The sequence below is a fragment of the Halichoerus grypus genome, chromosome 4, assembly GCF_964656455.1.
Source record: "Halichoerus grypus chromosome 4, mHalGry1.hap1.1, whole genome shotgun sequence".
In the NCBI taxonomy this organism is placed as follows: Eukaryota; Metazoa; Chordata; class Mammalia; order Carnivora; family Phocidae; genus Halichoerus; species Halichoerus grypus.
The window spans coordinates 122,069,846-122,089,974 of record NC_135715.1 but is presented as its reverse complement, the minus strand read 5'-3'; the positions used below and the strand labels follow the sequence as shown (position 1 = coordinate 122,089,974).

General features: G+C 41.5%; 1 protein-coding gene across 2 annotated transcripts in view; it reads left to right on the top strand.

Annotated features, from left to right (window-relative positions):
• ACVR1 (activin A receptor type 1) overlaps positions 1-20,129 on the top strand; it is a 123,016-nt gene that overhangs the window by 78,497 nt on the left and 24,390 nt on the right. For both annotated transcript variants that reach the window (XM_036077717.2, XM_078070836.1), the window contains exons 4-8: positions 3,176-3,439; positions 5,671-5,882; positions 9,289-9,388; positions 12,875-13,021; positions 19,254-19,529. In XM_036077717.2, the coding sequence (XP_035933610.1) occupies positions 3,176-3,439; positions 5,671-5,882; positions 9,289-9,388; positions 12,875-13,021; positions 19,254-19,529 (999 nt within the window). The remainder of the gene's footprint in view (positions 1-3,175; positions 3,440-5,670; positions 5,883-9,288; positions 9,389-12,874; positions 13,022-19,253; positions 19,530-20,129) is intronic.

Below are 20,129 nucleotides of genomic sequence, written 5' to 3'. Positions count from 1 at the left end.
TATACTTAGTGGTATATAAAGAAGAGATTCATGAAGGGCTCTGCTAATTAGTTACATGGAAATATACAAATTAAGAAGATTAAATGTTGGTGAGAAGCACAACTGGAAGTGAAGCTGGTGAAGGCTTTGTACTTTTCCCATTAGCTAACTGCTGGACTGAGCTCATGGTTCTTCATAGCAGAAATTAAGTTAATTACCATGTATCATTAACAACCATCTTTCTTCCCCTTTTTTCTTTTTCTGGATTGTGGAGGTGAGGCTATGAAAACTCTAGTTTTTGACATCTTAAGAAGAATGACCTATTTAAAGGTAGTCAACCCCAGGCCACTTGTGTGCAACTAGTGAAGGGATATAAAGATTCAGGGAGAGTGTTTAATAAATGAATGAATCCCTTGGACTTAGTTTATGATCCCCACAGGATAAGATCTGATTACAGTTTATAACCCGTGATGCCTGTGTGCACTGCAGAATTGGGTATAGTGAGTTGACTTTTACTGAAGATGGTATTTACTTGAGGCTGCTCAGTTCTGGCAAAATTCTTTAGGTTACATTCCAGACATCTGTCAGACCATCCCCACATCCTGTCAAACGATAGGAACCTTGGAAGGGCAGTCCACATCTTATGTCTATGGAGCTAGAGTTCAGTTCGGGCTCTAATTTTATTTATTTATTAATTATTTATTTATTTTTTCAGTAGGCTCTACCCCCAACTTGGGACTTGAACTCACGATCCTGAGATCAAGAGCTGTATGCTCCACCGACTGAGCCAGCCGGGGACCCTAAGGGCTCTGATTTTAAAAGCAGAGTTCAGTCTGAGAGCACATGAAAGGAATTATTATTGTTGTTATCTTATTTTTTTTTAATTTTACATTTTTTATTATAAACACACGATGTCATTAATTGTTTTGTACCTGGACCATCCATTTCCATAGGCTCGATGATGAGCAAGGCCTCTGTTGTCTAGCGTTACCTGTCTGTGGTTGCGCCTAATGGACCACAGGTGCAGCGAGTTGAGTAAGCCATACTCCTCAGTCCATTATCAGTCCATGAACAGCTACTCTCTTACATGGTTTTCATTGTACCCCTTCATCCTATCCCCTGACCCCTCAGCCCCAACCCAGCGTCAACAGACACGACCTCTTCAATGTGGTAGTATGTATCTTTGGATACCTATGACCTTTGAAAATATTTAGGATTTTAAAAATATATGTTTGTGTTTCAAATTTTCATAAATGCATTATTGCATGGTTTTAAAATATAGTATTATAAATTCCCTGCTGTAGATCACAAACAAATCAACGTGACACCATTAACTCTCCCCCTTACCCTGCCTATCCATTTCCCTCCAAAGAATCATCACCTGTTGGACAGCATAGTTGGCAACCCTCAGCCCAGCTCTGTGCCATTCAAGAGTGGCAAGCATGTCTAGACTCCCTAGAAATATTATCTTTCAACTCACTTTTGGCAAGTGTAAACTTTTGCTGGATTATGTCAACAGATATATATGTTTCTCATCCTCATAGAAATAGATTGGTGCTGGAATTTCTCTAGGCAGGGAAAATAAAGACTATCTTTTGGCTCATTAAAATTTTTGCTCATTAAAAATGTCTGAGGCTCTTGATTCTCGGGGGTGAGACTGGTGACATACATACACTGTCAGCGGCTATTTTGGATTTTCTGCTTTCAGGCATGTCTTTGCTCTTGGATGAGCCCCTTGTGGTTTTCAAAAGAACTAGCAAGTCAATTATAAATAGAAGGCTTGTGTCTGTGTGTCTGCATGCACTTACTCTGTGGGATGAGGCACCCACATTACAGTGGGTAGTGAACTATTTTTCACTTCTTTGAAGAGGGAAGAAGAAAGATTAAGAACACTTTTCTCTTTCTGAGATAACCCACGTCTCTACACACACCCACACAAATCTGTGTAAATGAACTTGACATTTTCAAAGACCTTACCTTAAGGTCTCCTCTTGAAAGCACAGCCACCCGACCTGTTATTTTAAGAAAGAAGCAGTTACCTCACAGACCTGCCACAGAGGGTTCAAGAATGAGAAGGCAGTCAGTCTGTGCCATAGGCCTTCGGAGCAAGCTTCTGAAAGCTGAATTTCTTTATATGAACGCTGCTTCAGAACCTCTAGGGCTTGGCTGTTTACATTCTGTCTTCACTTCTCTTCCCGACTAGTGCAAACTGTTGGGACCAGCAAGTCTGAACTGATCATTCTAACAAGGGAAGGGAAAAGAAAGAGTGGTTTGAAAAATTAGATTGCAAATGAGTGTTTCCTGAAGAAGATAATTAGGAGGTCCAATTAGGTGTGCTTCATTATGGATAGTACGTTTCTGCCTCTTTCCATTGCACCTTGGACCTAGTGGGTGTGGACAGCTCCTGTGGTCCTACCTGTTACCTCACTGTTAAAACATTGTTCTGTTCCCTCTGTCTCCTGGTACGCTCATCTTCAATAATCGGTGCCAGTTTTTTTCTGCCAGTCAAAAATGCGGAAGCAGATACGAATTTCCATTGTGATCGACATGAAAACTTCAGTGTTACTACCACTGAAAAATTAGTCTAGGCATCTAGCTGCAAATATTGGTAAGAGGTATTTGTAATTATAGGCTGCGTCCTTGGAAACTCTCGATTATACTGGTAAATTACAGATAACGGCAGGAACACCAGCATTCCTTGTATTACAAGTTGATGGATTAGTATGGAGTTGCCAGGACGTGATATTAACAATTGCCGTATATTTAGGAGCCTTTTTTTTTTTTTAAACATAAAATAAAGCTGATGAGCATTATGTCCTGGAAGAACATTTTATTTTGATGCAAGAAAATTGGGATGTGAGAGCCCATTTGGCCAAAGATAACGTGAAAACCGCAGTGGGGGAAGTTCATTGTCAGCATGTGGGTATATGATAACCATTCTTTGGCGTGGTATGATCTGAAAGAGTACACAGCTCATATAAATGCACTCATATATTGAGAGGTGATTATTATTTGGTGGTTGGTCAAGTGAGAGATATAACAAAATGTGGACATTACGGCCAGTGATGATTCTTGGCCTGACTTTCTGTTTGGTAAATGTGTTGTAATGGTCTTGGAGAAGCTGTCTTGTTCCCCTGATGGGAATAAAACCCATGTAGTGATTTTTTTTTTTTTCCTTCCTCTTGCTCTTTTGCAGATGAGAAGCCCAAGGTGAACCCCAAACTTTACATGTGTGTGTGTGAAGGCCTCTCCTGTGGGAGCGAGGACCATTGTGAAGGCCAGCAGTGCTTTTCCTCACTGAGCATAAATGACGGCTTCCATGTCTACCAGAAAGGCTGCTTCCAGGTCTATGAGCAGGGGAAGATGACCTGTAAGACCCCACCATCACCTGGCCAAGCTGTGGAGTGCTGCCAAGGGGACTGGTGTAACAGGAACATCACGGCTCAGCTGCCCACTAAAGGTTCCCATGGACTTTTCTATTTCTAGATCAAGGGTTTCTGTTGGTGGTGTTCTGATTCTGTGTGGGTTAAAGATGGAAATAGCCACAAGGCTTTCCTCCTACTCTTTGAACTAGAGGCCATGAGTGACAAGAAAGGTAGCTCTAGGTGAGGAAGGGAAGGCATGGCCTTTTGGAGTCTAAAGGGAGGATAGATATCTTTGGGTAAGTGAGCAAGGTAATGGCTATCTTGGGGATGGCTTGGCTGGCTAGATCTCTCTCGGTAGTCATGTGCAGGTGAACAGCTCCTCTTTCTCTTCAGGAGCCATGATTTCATAATTTCTGAAACAGTTGTGCTTGGTAAATATTCATCTCGATGTTGAGTGTGTAGGAAGGAAAACGAAACATAAGCCTCTGGTGGCTGAGTGGAATAGGTTTCCTTCTTTATGAGGAAGGAGACAAAGCCTCACTAACCTTTGCTCCCACATCTGATTTCCCAGTGAACCATCACAGAATCTTGAAGCTGGGTCCAACTTCACATGAACCTTGTAGTTTATGTGGAATCTTCTCTATGTTGTATGTGTATGGATTCCAAATCCAGTGGAAATCAGTCTTCCTCTGAAACTGTTACCCCATAAAATGAGCCCTAATTTGCTATCTCAGAGTCCCTACAAACATTAATGTTCCTTAGTCTTTGTCAGCTCATCCCAAGCCAGTTGATTCTCTTAACCTATAGTACATTTTTAATTGGCGTAATTACTTAATTTTGCACTTACAAAAGAAGAAACAAACCAAAAAAGTGGAGTGGGAGAGGCTACTAGGATCGCCCACTGCCAGAAATGTCAGCTAGCAGGGGAAGAGAGAGAAAAATGAAAAAAAGAAAAAGGAAAAAAACTGATACAGGATTCTGCTGTGCAGTATTTCAGTTATGGTGATGACCTGAAGGCATATAGTAAATGTTAATTCTGATATGCAAATGGGGTTGAATAATAAAAGAAGATTTTTAAAAGAGAGATTAAGTATTTAAATAGCTAAAACTAAAAGGGTGCTTGATGGAATAAACTTTACTCTTAACCTTTTTGAATTAAATTGTAATTAATGGAGTGGATGGCCGTGAAGAAGTATCTGCACTCACAGAGAAGTTATACCTACAGTACGGAAAGTTCCTAATCTGCAGAACACTTCGCGAGACTCCGAGTTGTAATAGAAAATTTATTTTCTTTACTTAAGGAATTTCTAATTCAATTAGGGAGGCACCATATTTATAATTTAATGTTGTATATAATTAGTTTTACACTTTATCGTACAAATGACATGTACTATCGGGTATTATGTGCCAAGTCGTTGATTAATTTGGATTTGGAAAGTTAAAAGACATGTATAAAGGCTGTCAGGCTTGCGGAAGGATTGTGGATTGTGGAAGGAGGCAGAGACGTGGAAGAGGCCTATGTGAGGAAGAACAGGGCTTTTGGTGACACCATGTCCTAAGGGGTCTGTCATTTAGAGATGATTATTGGTTGGGGACCTTTTAATTGTGGACCATCGCTATCCAACCAAGAAATTTTTTTATTTAACTCACTAGGCAAGTAGAAAGTCTTTGTGTGTATTTGCCCAAGTGGTAATGCACGGATGTTTGAATGGGTAATGTGATAATGCCGAGCGAGGGGGTGAATGAGTGATTAGGCAAGTGAGTGAATCAGTGAATGAATGTTTTGAGTGAGTGGATATTGAATAAGTGAGTAAAAGAACAGATGAATGAATCGGTTCCTAGGCAGAAATCGTGATGTGGAAAGATCAATGAGAATTCAGTGGTAGACATCCAAGATACACTGAGGAGAGAGACCACAGATTGGGTAATTTGTTTTTAACTCAGATAGCACTTTCTCATAGGAATATTTCATCATAATCTCTGTCTGTAAGGGCTAAGGATAAAACATTTGTACAGATCAAATCTGCATTAATAAGAGTAGTACCAGAGTACTACTTCATATCATAAATGTACTTCCACATATGTGCATCAATATGGTTGGTTCTCGGCGGATTTTTTCAAACTCCAGTTGTACCTAAATGAATAATGGTTCAGATGACCAGGCCATTGTCCAGGTGTTAGGAAGTATTTTAGTTTTTAACAGTTTGTGACTTGGGAGACCAGGTGGTCAGGCTCAGGAGCTACTCGTTAGGTATCGGTTGTGCTAAATAATAAGTAAACCGTGAGCCTTACAGCCAATTGCATTCCTTTTCTCCCCCATCTCCAGGGAAATCCTTTCCTGGAGCACAGAATTTCCACTTGGAGGTCGGCCTCATTATTCTGTCCGTAGTATTTGCAGTATGCCTTCTAGCTTGCCTACTGGGAGTGGCTCTCCGAAAATTTAAAAGGCGCAACCAAGAACGCCTCAATCCCAGAGATGTGGAGTACGGCACCATCGAAGGGCTCATCACCACCAATGTTGGAGACAGCACTTTAGCAGTGAGTTTGAGACCCCAGGGAATCCCAAGCATAATAAAGATGGCTAAACATGCATTCTTAATTTCACCGCGAGATGCTAACCAGTAGCTGGGGACTGGACAGTGCGCACACGTACCACTGGTCACTTGAGTCCTAGGCAAGCCTATGTTGGCACCTGTTTGGTCTCCCCTATGTGAGAACATTTATTTTAGACAGACATTTATGTTCAACGAGGGAGGGGATTTATTTTAGTGGATTCTTGGTAGTTATTTTTCTTTTGGGAGTAAGGGAAAAGGTGCAGAGAACGGTTGCCTATAATTTTGGGCGGGGGGCCTTGGAGTAACTCAGTTACTCTATTTTTAGCAATAAAAGTGCTTTCAAAAAAAGCACCTTTGCTTAATATTAAAATCAGTTTCCCTTCTAGATTATTTTAACACCCTGTAATTTAAGACTTTAAACTTGACATCCAAAAAAAGCAGCTATTAAACTTTTCACGCTCCTGTGCTGCCCCCTTGTGGAGTGTAGTCTTTTGGTTAAATCAGTGCTATCCAATAGGAATAGGTGTGCCACATCTGTAATTTTAAATTTTCTAGTGGCCACTTAAAAAAAAGTTTAAAAACCCCCCACCATAGGTGATATTAATTTTAACAACATATTTGACCTAACGTATATAGTTATTACCATTTCAACATATAATCATTAATCAGAAAGAATTATGAACATGCTATTTTACATTCTTTCTTTTTTTTTGAACTGCGTTTTAAAAATATGGTGCATATGTTACACTCACAGCATATATCAGTTCAGACTAACCACATTTCACTTGCTAAAAGTTAATATGTGGCTAGTAGCTGCCCTCATGGACGGCTCAGGGTCAGACACCATTGTGTTTATATGTTTTAAAGTTATTCTTTTGCATATTTTTCAATGATGAAATCACATGAAAAAGTGTCTTTCTTCTTTTACTGTTAAAAATTGTCAAGTGTCAATTTGAAAGGAACTTTCAACTTTAAGTGAGAAAAGGGAACCACTTGCTATAAATAGGTTACCATAAAATGCAAAAGAGAACTGATGACATTCTGAAGCGATCCTATGCTGAGTCTGATGCCTCTTCTGAAAAAGGTGAAGATTTGTGAGTGTTAGGTATTAAAGACAGGCTGATACCCAATCGAGACTCGCCTTGTCATATTTGATGGAAGACCATCAAGGTAGTAACTTTCTAATGTGATGCAGTGTTATTTAATGTCATGGCCATGCGTCAGCTAAGATCATCTCGTATTAAGTCTTGTTCTGCTAGACGACAAGCTTACGAGTGTATGGTAGGTCGGCAGGTAAGCCTGCTCTCCAGCTTCCTCTCTGCTGGAGAAGACCCACCCTCACCAGTCTCTGTAGCTCAGGTATTATTCTTGGACCAACCTTGGCGAGTTGTTAAAACATCTGGTGGTGGCTGATACAGGCTGAGAAATATCCCATCCTCCCGCCTTCCCCATCCTTGGGCCACCAGTCAAGTGTACATTTTTGTATGTGAAGCGGGAAGGAACCTCGTTTTCTTTCTTTTACCTACCTGTTTAGATTGTGGTATGGTGGAACTGGAGAAAAGAGGAGATGAGGCTGTTCTGTTTCCCAAAGTAGAGAAATACAGTTTTTCATTAGAAATGTACTTAGAAGTTTGTTTCCCATATTAAGGAAAATTCAGTGAGTTTATTGAGTTAGTAGCAAGATATGAAGCTGAATCCTGGCAAAGCTTTAGCAAAGCAAGATTCTGAAGGAGATTAGTCAGAATTCCATTCCCCAGAACTGCTAACCACCATGGCTGATGATAGGGATATCTAGTGTAAATCACTGTTTAAGTAGCTTCTCCAAGTTTGGAAGAGGAATGGGAGTGGATGCTAAAATAGTGTTCTCAACTCAACCACGTTAGGGGACAGTATATCGCGATAACAACACAGCAAAGAACACTTTAAAACAAGCTGTCGTTATTGGCCTATATACTTTCTTATTTAAGTGATATGCTCATTTATGTAATTCAACAAAGCCTATCTCACTGAACAGCCTCCTGTATTGAAAAAGAAGCCTTGGGGTCCAGAAGTTGAAGTAGATGTTTGTTAGTCTTCGGCTAAAGCCACCCCCTGCCTTACGTCTATGAACTAGATTTAAAATCACGATTATACATTATGAAAAAAACACATTTGTTTAATTTTCAGAATTATTCTCTCAAAAAAAGTGAATGAATAACGAGAAAAAAGAACAGCAAAAGAGATGGTTAGGGAGATGTGAAACTACTTCATCTACATTCAATTTCTTGTTGATTATCCATTTTGTGGTTTTTAAGGATTCTAAATATCTTCCTTTGGATGTTCAGATTTTGGTAATTTTGCTGATCAACAGTACTTCACAGTGGTGCTCAGAGTAAGTAAAAAAAGATGAAATTCACACAAATCAATGTATTGCTTTAACAGGCCAGCTAAAATGTTTGGGAAAGAATGAGCTTTGGGGAATGTTAGCTCAACACTGCTGCAGCCTTACAGCCATCACCACGGGCACAATACCGTGTGTTCCAAATAATCCATTCCTGTTACAAAGAGACATCTACTCCTTGGCTTGCACTGAGAATCAAAAGGAAGAACTTAACGAATGAACTAATTGGGAATTTTTTTCACAATATGTTCATTTTTAGAAGTAGGTTTGGGGCATGGTTTTATGTTGTTGTTGTTTTTTGGTTTTTTCCCCCTCTCTGATTTGTAGATAATTCACACCTAGAAATGACACTGAGGGTTAGGTTTTGTGATGCTTTTGTTCCTCACCTACCTAAAGGGTAACCCGTCCAGGTGGCCCCTCTCTGCTTGAGTGTACCAGCTAGATGACCCACGTGGCCACTGGAGCCTTTGCAATAGAAACAACATTAGAGTTGTTTGTTCCTTATTCCTGATTTGTTTGTTCCTTGTTAGAGTTCCTTAGTTGGCATGTCAACTAAAGTGAATCTTTTCATAGATACTTATGAGAAGAGCAGAACGTGGTTAGTTATGCCCAGGCCTTGGACTTGAAGGCCCTTCCCCTCTTTTTGCTCTGCTTGCTCCTCTTTCTACTGTTTTCCCCTTATGCTCAGCCCTGCTTCTTGGACTTTCTAACTTGCATCTTTGACCTTGTCCACTCAGCTTTTTTTTTTTTTTTTTTAATATATATTTTTTTATTCTAAAACTCCGGATGCAAGAAAAGACTACTTATCCCTCAGGAAAACCTATCATAAAAAGGGCCAGCTTCTGGTTTTCCTAAGAAAACCCATTCTTTCTCCAGTGGTCCACGCACACTAACGGGCCCCATATCCAGGATTGGCTTCTCCGTGCGAGTTACAGTGATATGCATGCTCGTACTCTAAACTGGGAACTGTTTCTCAGTAGTTTCTTTTTCTCCTTGTCTTGAACCACAGGATTTATTGGATCATTCATGTACGTCAGGAAGCGGCTCTGGTCTCCCTTTTCTGGTACAAAGAACAGTGGCTCGTCAGATCACACTGTTGGAGTGTGTCGGTAATTCTTTTTTCTCTTCTTTGTGGGTTGTATGCAATGTTAACAGTGGCTGTAGAAGCAGGATGGAACTTGTGTTACCTGTTGCTCGTGAAATGACAGGAGACGGTGTGGCTCTGTATCTGGTCTCCGTGACTTGCGTCGGAGCACCTCCTCTTGTTGGAATTCTTGTCCAAGGAATGTGTGGCTAGTTGCAAGTAGACCCTTTGGGATGACAGGAAGGCCTGAGAAATGAATTAGCATTGCTGCTTCTGACTGCTGCAGGCCTTGAGCGATCTGAGGGGAGGAGGCGTTTGGACAATACACTTGCCTATGGCAATTCTCCAAGCCCTCTCACTCTCCCACTGCCTTTAAAAATACTGAGATAAATTTACCAAAGCTACCTTTATAATTGCTTTGTTTAAACAAGAGCAATACCCATTTCTCTATGGCCTCTCATATTTTCCCCGTCTAGGAACATGTTTATATATAGCTGCATTCATAATGTGTATGCAGTTTATGTCCCTTCCTTCAGTTTTAAGCTCATAGACATTTCCATGTATCTGTACACATCACAAATATTTTAAAAGATTGTGTAACGATGGTCTTTTGAATGATCACTGAATTGTAACAGTACTACTCGAGAAAGCTTTTGCACGCATTGCACCTTTCTTTTGAGTACTCAAAATAAATTCCCAGGACTTGGGGTTCCTGGGTCAAAATTTGTGACCTTTTTATGGCTTGTTTATAAATTGCTGGTTGCCCTCTGGGAAGATGGTACAAATGCCTTTTTTGGAGGGGAAGTCCTGAGTTTTATTAGTTTTGCTTGTATTTGGCGGGTATTTGCAAGTCACGTGGTAGTTGTCATTAATTTCTTCTCGGGCAGCATGTAGGGATGCCCGGGGGTGGTGATAGGTTGGCAGCGTCTCCACACTCTCTTCCTAGTTCTCCTGGTTCTTTTCACGGCAGCTCCGGTCATCCCATCCTTGGCTTTTGGGAGGTAGCTGGACGTCGTAAGCTGCCTTTACCACTGGTGGAAGAGAAGCATGATGTGTGGCTCAGACACAGTCCCAGTGGTCGCAGACCCAGAGCAAAGGCAAGAGGCTCCCGCTGGTCACTTGTGTGCCTGCAGGTGACACTTGCGCTCAAACTGTGCTTCTCTTCCACCGTGGACTGCGAGCGGAGAAAACACAAATGGAAACACCCCAAATGTACCCACTGTGTACAACCGGGGTTGTTCTCGTGTACTGCCTGACATGCAGTTTGCTTAGGAACAGGGGTATTGGGGTAGGAGTGAGAAGGCAGTGACGGGCTGCTTACCTGTCTTGCTTACTCCTGCCCTCCTGTCCCGTGGCCACTCACCATTCACAGAGCCGCCGATGTCCGTATCAGTTTGCAGAGCCCAACCCCAGAGTCCAAAGGGCAAAACAGTATTGTACCTTTACAAACACATACTGTTTCTGGTCGTGTAGATATTCTTGAGCATTTTTGGAAATCGTGTAAATTCAATTATAGCATTTTGTTGGTTCAGTGCTAAAGACTTTCATAAAAGCAATGCCATTTCAGTAGCTTATAGTTAGTGTTCATGTGGTACAGCCTTGAATAAAAATGTATGTGATGAACTGCTTGGATAGTATGTTACCATTTTGGGTTCAAGGTTGGACACGATCAGTTCTTACCAGATAGTGATTCGTGAACCCCCCAAATTTCAGATACTTTATGGATTCCCATGGGGGCTCCGTGCCCCATACGTTTGGGCAGTTCTGCTTCTGTTTTTAGGAACTTCTGAATAAGGTTGCATTTCTAAAAAGCATTTGACAACTTAAAAGCATTTGAAAACCATTGAAGTAGGTTTCTATTTTAAATCTGTCTACTTATCCTGACATCCATCTCTGTTTCCTTTAAAAAAAAAAAAAAAAAAGATTTAAGGCAACTTTATAGTAATGTATACAATTCTCCGGGACATTTTTTTCTCTCCTTCCTAATGAGACTGCGTGAGGACAAAGGGCAAATAAAGATACAGAATGTAACCAAAGGCAGGAAAAGCTCAGCATACTGTTTCCCAGCAGCCTGTTTGTAGTGTCTTAGCGCTGGCCTTCATCTTGAACTCCAAATGCTGGGCAATTGCTATGACTGTATTAAAATTAGTCCTGCTCTAAATACTATTTTTGCGACCTGACAGCAGCCTACAATGATGACTTAGTGGCCACATTTAACATCCTTTTGGATTAGTCGTTGGTATTTCATAGGGACATCGTTTGTCAGGAGGGAGTCCAGATTGAGTGGTTTTGATTTTGTGTCAGGACCTAATCCCCTGGATAGGGGATTTCTTTCTCCATGTTCGGGTTCTCGTGGCTTAGTCCGTGAGCAGAGAGCGGTATTCACGGGTGGGCAGGTGGTGCTGCAGCCTCTGGTTACGAGCCGTGACCCCAGCAGCCCCTTGCCTGGAGAACGCCCTGCCCTGCTGCCCTGCGAGGTGCATCTCCCGCTGCATCGTCATCTAGGCGCCGCGTGCGTCTTTACCCTGATTATACCCCGTGTTGATCCCCGTAGTCTTGTGGTAATTACCTGCTCCTCCCAGCCTCCCTGATCACCCCTACCTGTAGTGAAGGAGAAGAACGGAGGAGGGAGCGTGTCACTGACAGGCTGACAGTGGTGTTTGCTGGTGCAGGAGGGGACAGGCACCCCACAGAGCTGATCACAAACCAGAGTCGCCGAGGTCTGGGAAATGCTTTCCCCAAGGGGCCCTTTCAGTGTGGCCCACTTCTGGCATCCCAGGGGCTGTCTGACAAGCAAATACCCATGACCAGTGTCAGGAATCAGAACTGTTCTGGGATTATGTCTTTTAAGACTCTGCAAATCCTCTTTTGAAATAGATCCGCTGCCAAGAAATCCTTTAGGGAAGGTAGTGGCTGCTTGTCGGTCTCCTCCACAGCACTGTTTTGTGTGTGTGTGTGTGTGGTGTGTGTATTTTTTTGGATCCATCAGAACACAGATCTCAAACTTAATCGTCTCCCTTATGAAAAACATAAATGCATATGTAAGTTCGCAAATTTGGACTCCCAAGAAAATGTCCGCGTTGACCTCGTATGAGGGGAAGGAAATCCAGTCAGCTATTCAGTTTAGCCACATGTGCTTTTTTTTTTTTTTTTTTTGGCTTTTAGCACATTGGAATCGAATACTCTGTACCATTTTGTTAGTTTTACTAACTTCCGTGTGCTTTTAAAAACCATATATGTTTCATACCTTTTGATAGAGGAATTTAACTGTAAACCTTGTAATTAGCAGCTAATTGTACAATGTAGATACCGAGGGTGTTGGATTTGCTATGGCAGTGGGTGGCTGGAGGGGCAGGTTCCATTTTACTTTTGTATGGCTTCACAGGCGAAAGGTGGTGGTATTTAGATCCCCAGATTAAGTTTTTTCAGGTACACAAAGGGAGGGGGTAAGAGTTGCGGGCAAGAAATGTATTGGCTCCCTCCCATGTCACCTCTGTGTTGCTCTCCCCAGGGAAAGGCAGGTATGGTGAGGTGTGGAGGGGCAGTTGGCAAGGGGAGAACGTCGCTGTGAAGATCTTCTCCTCCCGGGATGAGAAGTCATGGTTCAGGGAAACAGAATTGTACAACACTGTGATGCTGAGGCATGAAAATATTTTGGGTAAGTACAAAGATAATCACCTCATTAATTTTATCTAGAAAGAAATAATTGCCTACCTTTGCCCTCTCCGATTTGGTGTGTGTGAATTTGCAAGTCTCCCCTGAAAAGTGATAATAGGAATCATCGGCATTTATATCATGTTTAATTTTCTTTTAACACTAATTTCTTGTTGAAATCTGCAAAGAAGCTGAGTTTGAAGATTCTCTGGATGATGAAAGTGAAATCATTATTGCTAATTCTTATTCTGTAGGTTGTTATTTAAGCAACAAGAATTTACCCCATATTGTTCACTTCAAGGCTTCATCCGTTGTTCTACTTACCGCACCCTTTTTGAATATTTATTGAATCAAACTAAGAAAGCTCTTTGGACGATTTCCTAGAGATTCACAGCTCCCAGGGACATCGTAATTAAATGCACGTTCCCTCAAACTAGGCATGGTTTTTAAAGCCCAGATTTACAGAGGGATTTAGCATCCATTTTAATTTGGGAACTAAAGCTTAGAACCATTTGTGAAATCTGTGAAGAGTCCATTGAAATACTGCTGTGGAGGTATAAGGGATGAGAATGTCCTTGTTCCCTTTGACTTCTGTGGTTTTGGAAAGTTTCTCTCAATGTGTTTATACTAATACATGTATGATGAATGCTGCCCAGAGTGCCTCTTTAATAGTGGATATAAAGTTTATAGAGAAATTGACTCTACAGGATAGTGTTGGCCACTTCATGGCTATTGGAGGAGATTTGGCTCATCAGAAGGTCATTGCCAGAATTTATTTCTATTCTGTTACTGCCAATTTAGTATTAAACCTGAGTTAGGTTTTCTGCCAAGAACAGTTCGACAGTTGTCTAAAGCATGGCGGTGTGTTCCGTCTTAGAGTTGTGTGTTTCTGCGGTTGTCTTCTCCCCTTACCTTACCTGTGGGGCCCTAGCTGTCACCCAGTCCTCCTTGCTCATATCGTTGCTGGTGGTCTCCCATCTCCAGTCCATCTTGCCACCCTGAGTTCTCTTTCATTGGGTAGCTGAGATACTCCTCAAAGTGTTTCTGACGACTCCTCCATTGCCTAAAATTTGTGCCTTCTGGGCCTGGCATTCCAGACTCCTTATTTGTTGGGGTCCCAGGGAGTCTCAGATTTTCTCTACAAATATCCCCAGATGGCAGCCACTTTGGATATTTGCCATTTTTTGGGATCGCCATGAACATTCAAGTGTCTGTGCCGTTGTTCGTGGTCTTGATCACGCATGATCCCCACCCCACACTCCAACCACCCCTCCTTCCATCACAGTGTCTCAGTTCCCTTCCAGTTTCTCCCAGTGGATTTATGCACCCCCTCACTTTGCAGCTGTGCTGTAACTCTGATCGCACACAAGCTTGTGGCACAGTTAGATGCGTATGTGTAACAGCGACGATCGTTACTGTGCAGGAATCACTGCTTGAAGTATGTCATGTGCATTTTCTCCTTTCAGCTTCCCCACAGTCATAAGGGCGTAGGTACTCTTGTTTTTCTAGTTTTAACTGATGAGGTGACCAAGGTGGGAGGTTAGCATCACTCATCAGGTCAAATCGTGGAGCTGAGAGTCACACTGGGCAGTGTGTCTCTTAACCACAGTTCTGTACTTTATGTGGTAGTTAACTAGTGGAATTGTGATTCGATAATGAGAGTATGAGGTGAAGATTCATCCACAGTCAAAATTACCTTCAAATGTCCCACTTTTCCCTCTGACACTGGGACAGACAGGTTGAGCCACAGATAAAGCGTCAGTTGCGTTAGAAGGTGGGATGTGCAGGAAGTACATTTTTTTAAACAGTGGAATGACTCTTAATGGGCGGGTGCACATACTCTAAGAAGTATGTGGGGTCTGAGATTCATTAAAGGAAGGGCATGTTCAGGCACCCCTTCTCATTCTCATGGGCTCACAGGTTCATTGAGCAAAATGCTCTAGATATTGCTGGGCTATGCAAATAGTCACTTTATCAGTGCCCTTGAGTTAAATGAACTGTGATACCATTCCATTGTACACTGAGGACAAGGATCACTTCCATTGTTTTTGCCTTCACATGCAGTACTCAGGACAGTACTTACACATGCTATGTGCTCGGTAAATATTTATTAAATTGGATTTAATCATAAGAGAAATTTGAAAGTCACCTTCGCAATATGATTCATGTGAGAGGTGAGGTTCCCTTAGTGTGACCACATAGGGCAAAACATTGTTCATTTCTTATTACCTGATGAGCCAGGGAAATTCTCTATTGATGAGGTCTTTCTACCCTCATCATACTTAAAGCTGTATGGACTGATTTTACTGTGTAGTTCTTTTGGCTTTAAGAAAGCTCATAGAGGGCGCCTGGGTGGCTCAGTTGGTTAAGCGACTGCCTTCGGCTCAGGTCATGATCCTGGAGTCCTGGGATCGAGTCCCGCATCGGGCTCCCCGCTTGGCGGGAAGTCTACTTCTCCCTCTCCCGCTCCCCCCTCTTGTGCTCTCTCTCTCTCTCAAATAAATAAATAAATAAAATCTTTAAAAAAAAAAAAAAAAAAAAGCTCATAGAAATGAACTGGTTTGTTTTTATTTCTGTTTTTTTGAGGGCGGGGTCTAAACTTGGTTGAAGTTCTTTCCTTGCTTTACCAGTTTTCTGGATATAGAGGCTTTAAGGTTTTCTGTGATCTTTTCCTTTTCTATCAAAGGAGCATCTTGTATCAAATATTGGATCATGATTTCCCTCCCACCCTGGAGTATTGCTAACTCTAGCTCCTCAAAATAAATAACATCACACACACACATTTACACATATATGCATACATATAAAACTCTGGGCCCTCATTGTTTATCCCCCTATAACCGTATCTTTCAAATGACTAGATTTGGCTTCCAACTCTTCCTTCTGCTCTGTCTGGTATAGAAGTCAACAGACAAGGGGGTAACGGGAGGGTGTGCTGGGTGGTGGCAGGAACAGTGGTCGGGGGACTGGAGACGCTGGTCTCTACTCTCAGCACCTCCAGCAGGCCCACTGTGTGACTTTGGGCCAAGGTTATATGTTTCTTAGCATTCTTTCCCTCATTACTAAGACCAAGGGAGTTGAATTAATGTGAGAATTTTACTCCAAAGTCTCGTCTTCACATGCTTTTTAAAAAAATGATAGTAAAATATGAAGCTTACCGTTATAATCATATTAAGGGGAGAGTTCAGTGACATAGGTGCATTCACATTGTGCGGCTGTTACCACCCGCCGTCTCTAGAACTGCTCCACACTCTGAAGAGGCACTACCTCACCGGTTAATCAGACTTTCCTTAGAGCAAGTGGAAGTAAAGGAAAGTTACCCGCAAAAGATACTACATTGCAGAATTGCTGTGGTTTTAATTGAACCCTGAGCTATTCTGAAATGTAATAGTAACCAGCTATTCTTGACACTTCCTGTGTTAGGTATCCTATGAAGCGCTGCACTATAATTAACTCTTCTATTCTCACAGTACCCCTGTGATGTTGCTGATGTCGTTGTCCTTATCTTATAAATGAGGAAACCAAGGTGGAGATTTTAAATGACTTGTGTGAGATCACACAGCTTGGGAATGGTGGAGCCAGTCTTGGGGCCCAGCGCTCTGCAGCCCCCGTGCCCCACTGTGTGGTGGCCTCAGTCCTCAGCTGTCATAGCTGCCCGGTGCCTGGCCCCTGGGAGAGTCGCCAGGGCGAGGCTCACAAGGGCCATGGATGACCTCACTTAAGATTTTGGGTTTTATTTTCCTTCCTGGGGAGCCTGGGAGGATGACTTTGGCTGTTAAATAAGAGGCTTTTGCTCTAATCACTTTCTCTCCCCGTTATGAACACATCCAATGGCTGCGTCCAGTGTTCCAACTTATAAGTACCTGTTCAGCCTTCACTAACAGTAGAGTGCTCTGATGGAAAATGCAAAAATTCCATAAAAATGCTCTCGCATTTTGAAACAAATGTAGTTCTGTGATTCACCCTTGGGAGATAAACAGTTAAAAAAAAAAAAAAAGTCCTGCCTACTAAAAAGTCATTTTTCCAGAAGGTCTAGAGCATAATTAATGGGACAGACAAAAATCCTTCTCTAAGACCTAAGGGACTTAGGGCAGGTGAGAGAATAAGTATTTATTTGTTGTTTATGTATGTATGTATGTAATCAGAGGCTGCTCTCCCTTGGGCAGAGAAATCAGTAGAGGCTACATAAATACACAACAGTAATTTGATTTCTTTTGAGTGGTACTTACCGTTTAGGATTTTTATTTTTGAAAGTCATTAACGATTAATATCATTTGGTTTAAAATGATAAAGTAGAAGCATTTTCTTTAGTAAGAATAACTAATATCTGAGTACACATTTTGACTATTCATATTATGGCCAGTGTAGGGCTCCAAGAGAAATTGCTGTGGGGCCACAGAGACAGACTGGACAGGGGGAAAGAATGAGAGTCTGAGGCTGCCCGTGGGAACTGGCTCGGAGGGCAGGGGAGAGAGAGGTAGGGGATCAAGTTGTGGAGACATTACTTTGTTCACTTCACAGATGCGCAGTGGATACGTGTGTCACATCGTCTCTCTCTGAGTAGAAGTCCGCCTGTTTGGGGGCAGTATGGCGTAGTGGGTAAGAGTATAGGTTCTAGAGCCAGGCTGTCGGGGAGCATTACTAGCCTTAATGTCAGTGCTGTCCTCTGCCTCTTTCCTGTATGAATATTGGAGGATTACGTGCAGAGTGTGTAGAAGTATTGAGCCTGGCACCTTGTTCGTCCCAGTAACTACTAGCTGCTTCTGTTGTTGATGATGATGACGGTCAAATAGGGGACCTTTCTTTGTTCCCAGAGTTTCCTGTACAAGCTGTGGTGTGCCCAGATGGCTAGCACCAAACTTGGGGTCAGCGACAACTTAATAGATGCGTAATTTGGCATCTCCTAGCAGCAGTTTCATTATTTATAAACTGAGTATATAATGATATCTGTGTTCCCGGTGTATTGAGAAAAATCCAATGAGAAAATATATATGAAAGCAGCATAAACTTTATATCACGCTCTGTGTAAGTGTGAGGCATGTTCTGCGTGTGTCCATTTTCCCGCATCCTTTTACAAGTCCTTTAATCCTGCCTCAAGCCACATCTGTCTTTTTTTTTAATATTCTTTTTAATATTCTTTTATTTATAAGTCCCAGATGTCAGTGCTTGTAAGTGTGTCCATTAGGGGTGTGTGTGTGTGTGTGTGTGTGTGTGTGTGTAGTTTACATATATGGAGAGAGAATGTGCGAGTGAGTGGGTGGAAAGCATGTCTGTAGCAGGAAAGGCAAGACATACATCACAATTTATTTCGTAGAGTTTATTCAGTTTGCTCAAGGGTCCCCTCACAATGTCTAGGAAATTCTCTTCTTACCTCCTTATTGGCATCTGTCAAATCTCACTTCTTTTCAAGACCGCTTCAGTTATCACTTCTCGATGGAAGCCTGTTGTAACATCTCGTCTGAATTACTAGGATTCCCTCTTCTGGACTCATGTTGCCCTTTGCAGATCTAACAGTACTTTTCATTATATTCCTTACATGATATTGTAATTTTTCTTTCCTATATGTCTTCTTTTCTAGCCAACAAACACTATCATCTTGGTTTTCTTATGTGACTGACAAAGAGCATCATAGATGCTTATTATATTTGGTTTCTTTTTTATTTGATGAGTAGTCAATCATTTAATATAAACTTACCCCTTTATCTTACATCTGAACAGAGATAATCCAGAGAACCTAAATGAGTTGCCCAGTATTATACAGCAAATCACAGGCAGAGTCAATACTAGAACTAGATTCTATGTTTTAGATTCTAGTTTCTTTTTATGTTTAGATTCTATGTTTAGATTCTGTGTTTTTTATTCTTTTTGGGTGGCTGATGAATAATCTGCGCTTGGAATATGAACATGATAAAGAGTTTGATACTATCATTACGGATAAATGCAAAGATATTATTCCTATCTGAATCGTAACATAATGTAAAATCTTTTTAAAGGATTATTTATAATGAAAATGAATATGGACATTTCCTATTCATTAGAAGTACCTTTTTATGGTAGTATTAAGAGTACTATGTTTTTCTGTTGATGCCTCTGTAAACCTCCTTTCATGGTAGTTGGTTAGTTTAATTATTTTTTGTTACAGGTGGTATCTATTATATGGGTTACTGTTTCTGTGTACTAAAAGTTATAATGTGAAATTCTTACATGTCTGCTAATTTTGTTCTTGCTCCCTCCAGGTTTTATTGCTTCAGACATGACATCAAGACACTCCAGTACCCAGTTGTGGTTAATCACACATTATCATGAAATGGGATCGTTGTACGACTATCTTCAGCTCACTACTCTGGATACTGTTAGCTGCCTGCGAATAGTGCTATCCATAGCTAGTGGTCTTGCACATTTGCACATAGAGATATTTGGGACCCAAGGGAAGCCAGCCATTGCTCATCGAGATTTAAAGAGCAAAAACATCCTGGTTAAGAAGAATGGACAGTGTTGCATAGCAGATTTGGGTAAAGTTTTAAAAATATTTTTTAATTACAGTTTTTACTTTTGTTGTATTCCATCGTTTAGCTAGGTCGCATCCATGCCCCCTCCCCTAACATCTTGTTATGAAGACTTTCAAGTACGCAGGCAAATCAAAAGAACGTCCCAGTGAACAGCTGTATACCCACTACCTAGATTCCTCCATCAACATTTTACTGTTGTCACATATCCATGCCTCCCCATTCATCAGTCCATCTTTAATTATTGATACATTCCCAAGTGAACTGCAGACAAAAGAGCCCTTTCTTCTAAAGACTTCAGCATGTATACCACTGTGTCGTGCACCGGAGTCTATTATTTGTTGACTTTTTTCTCTCCGGGTAAACAAATCTTAAGTAATACATTCTCAAGAGTTTGGACGAATGCTATAAAATCCAAATCTCTATTGAAATTCAGACCTTTGCGTTACCTTGGAAGGTGACTTCCAGGTAAAATGCTCGTTCAGTCAATTCCTGACCAGCCCACCCTCAGAGGCAACCAGTAGTCTGTAGCATTCTGATTTCTCAAACCTTTACACAAAGTAGGTACACAGTTAAATAACCTATGGAATGAGGGGCACCTGAGTG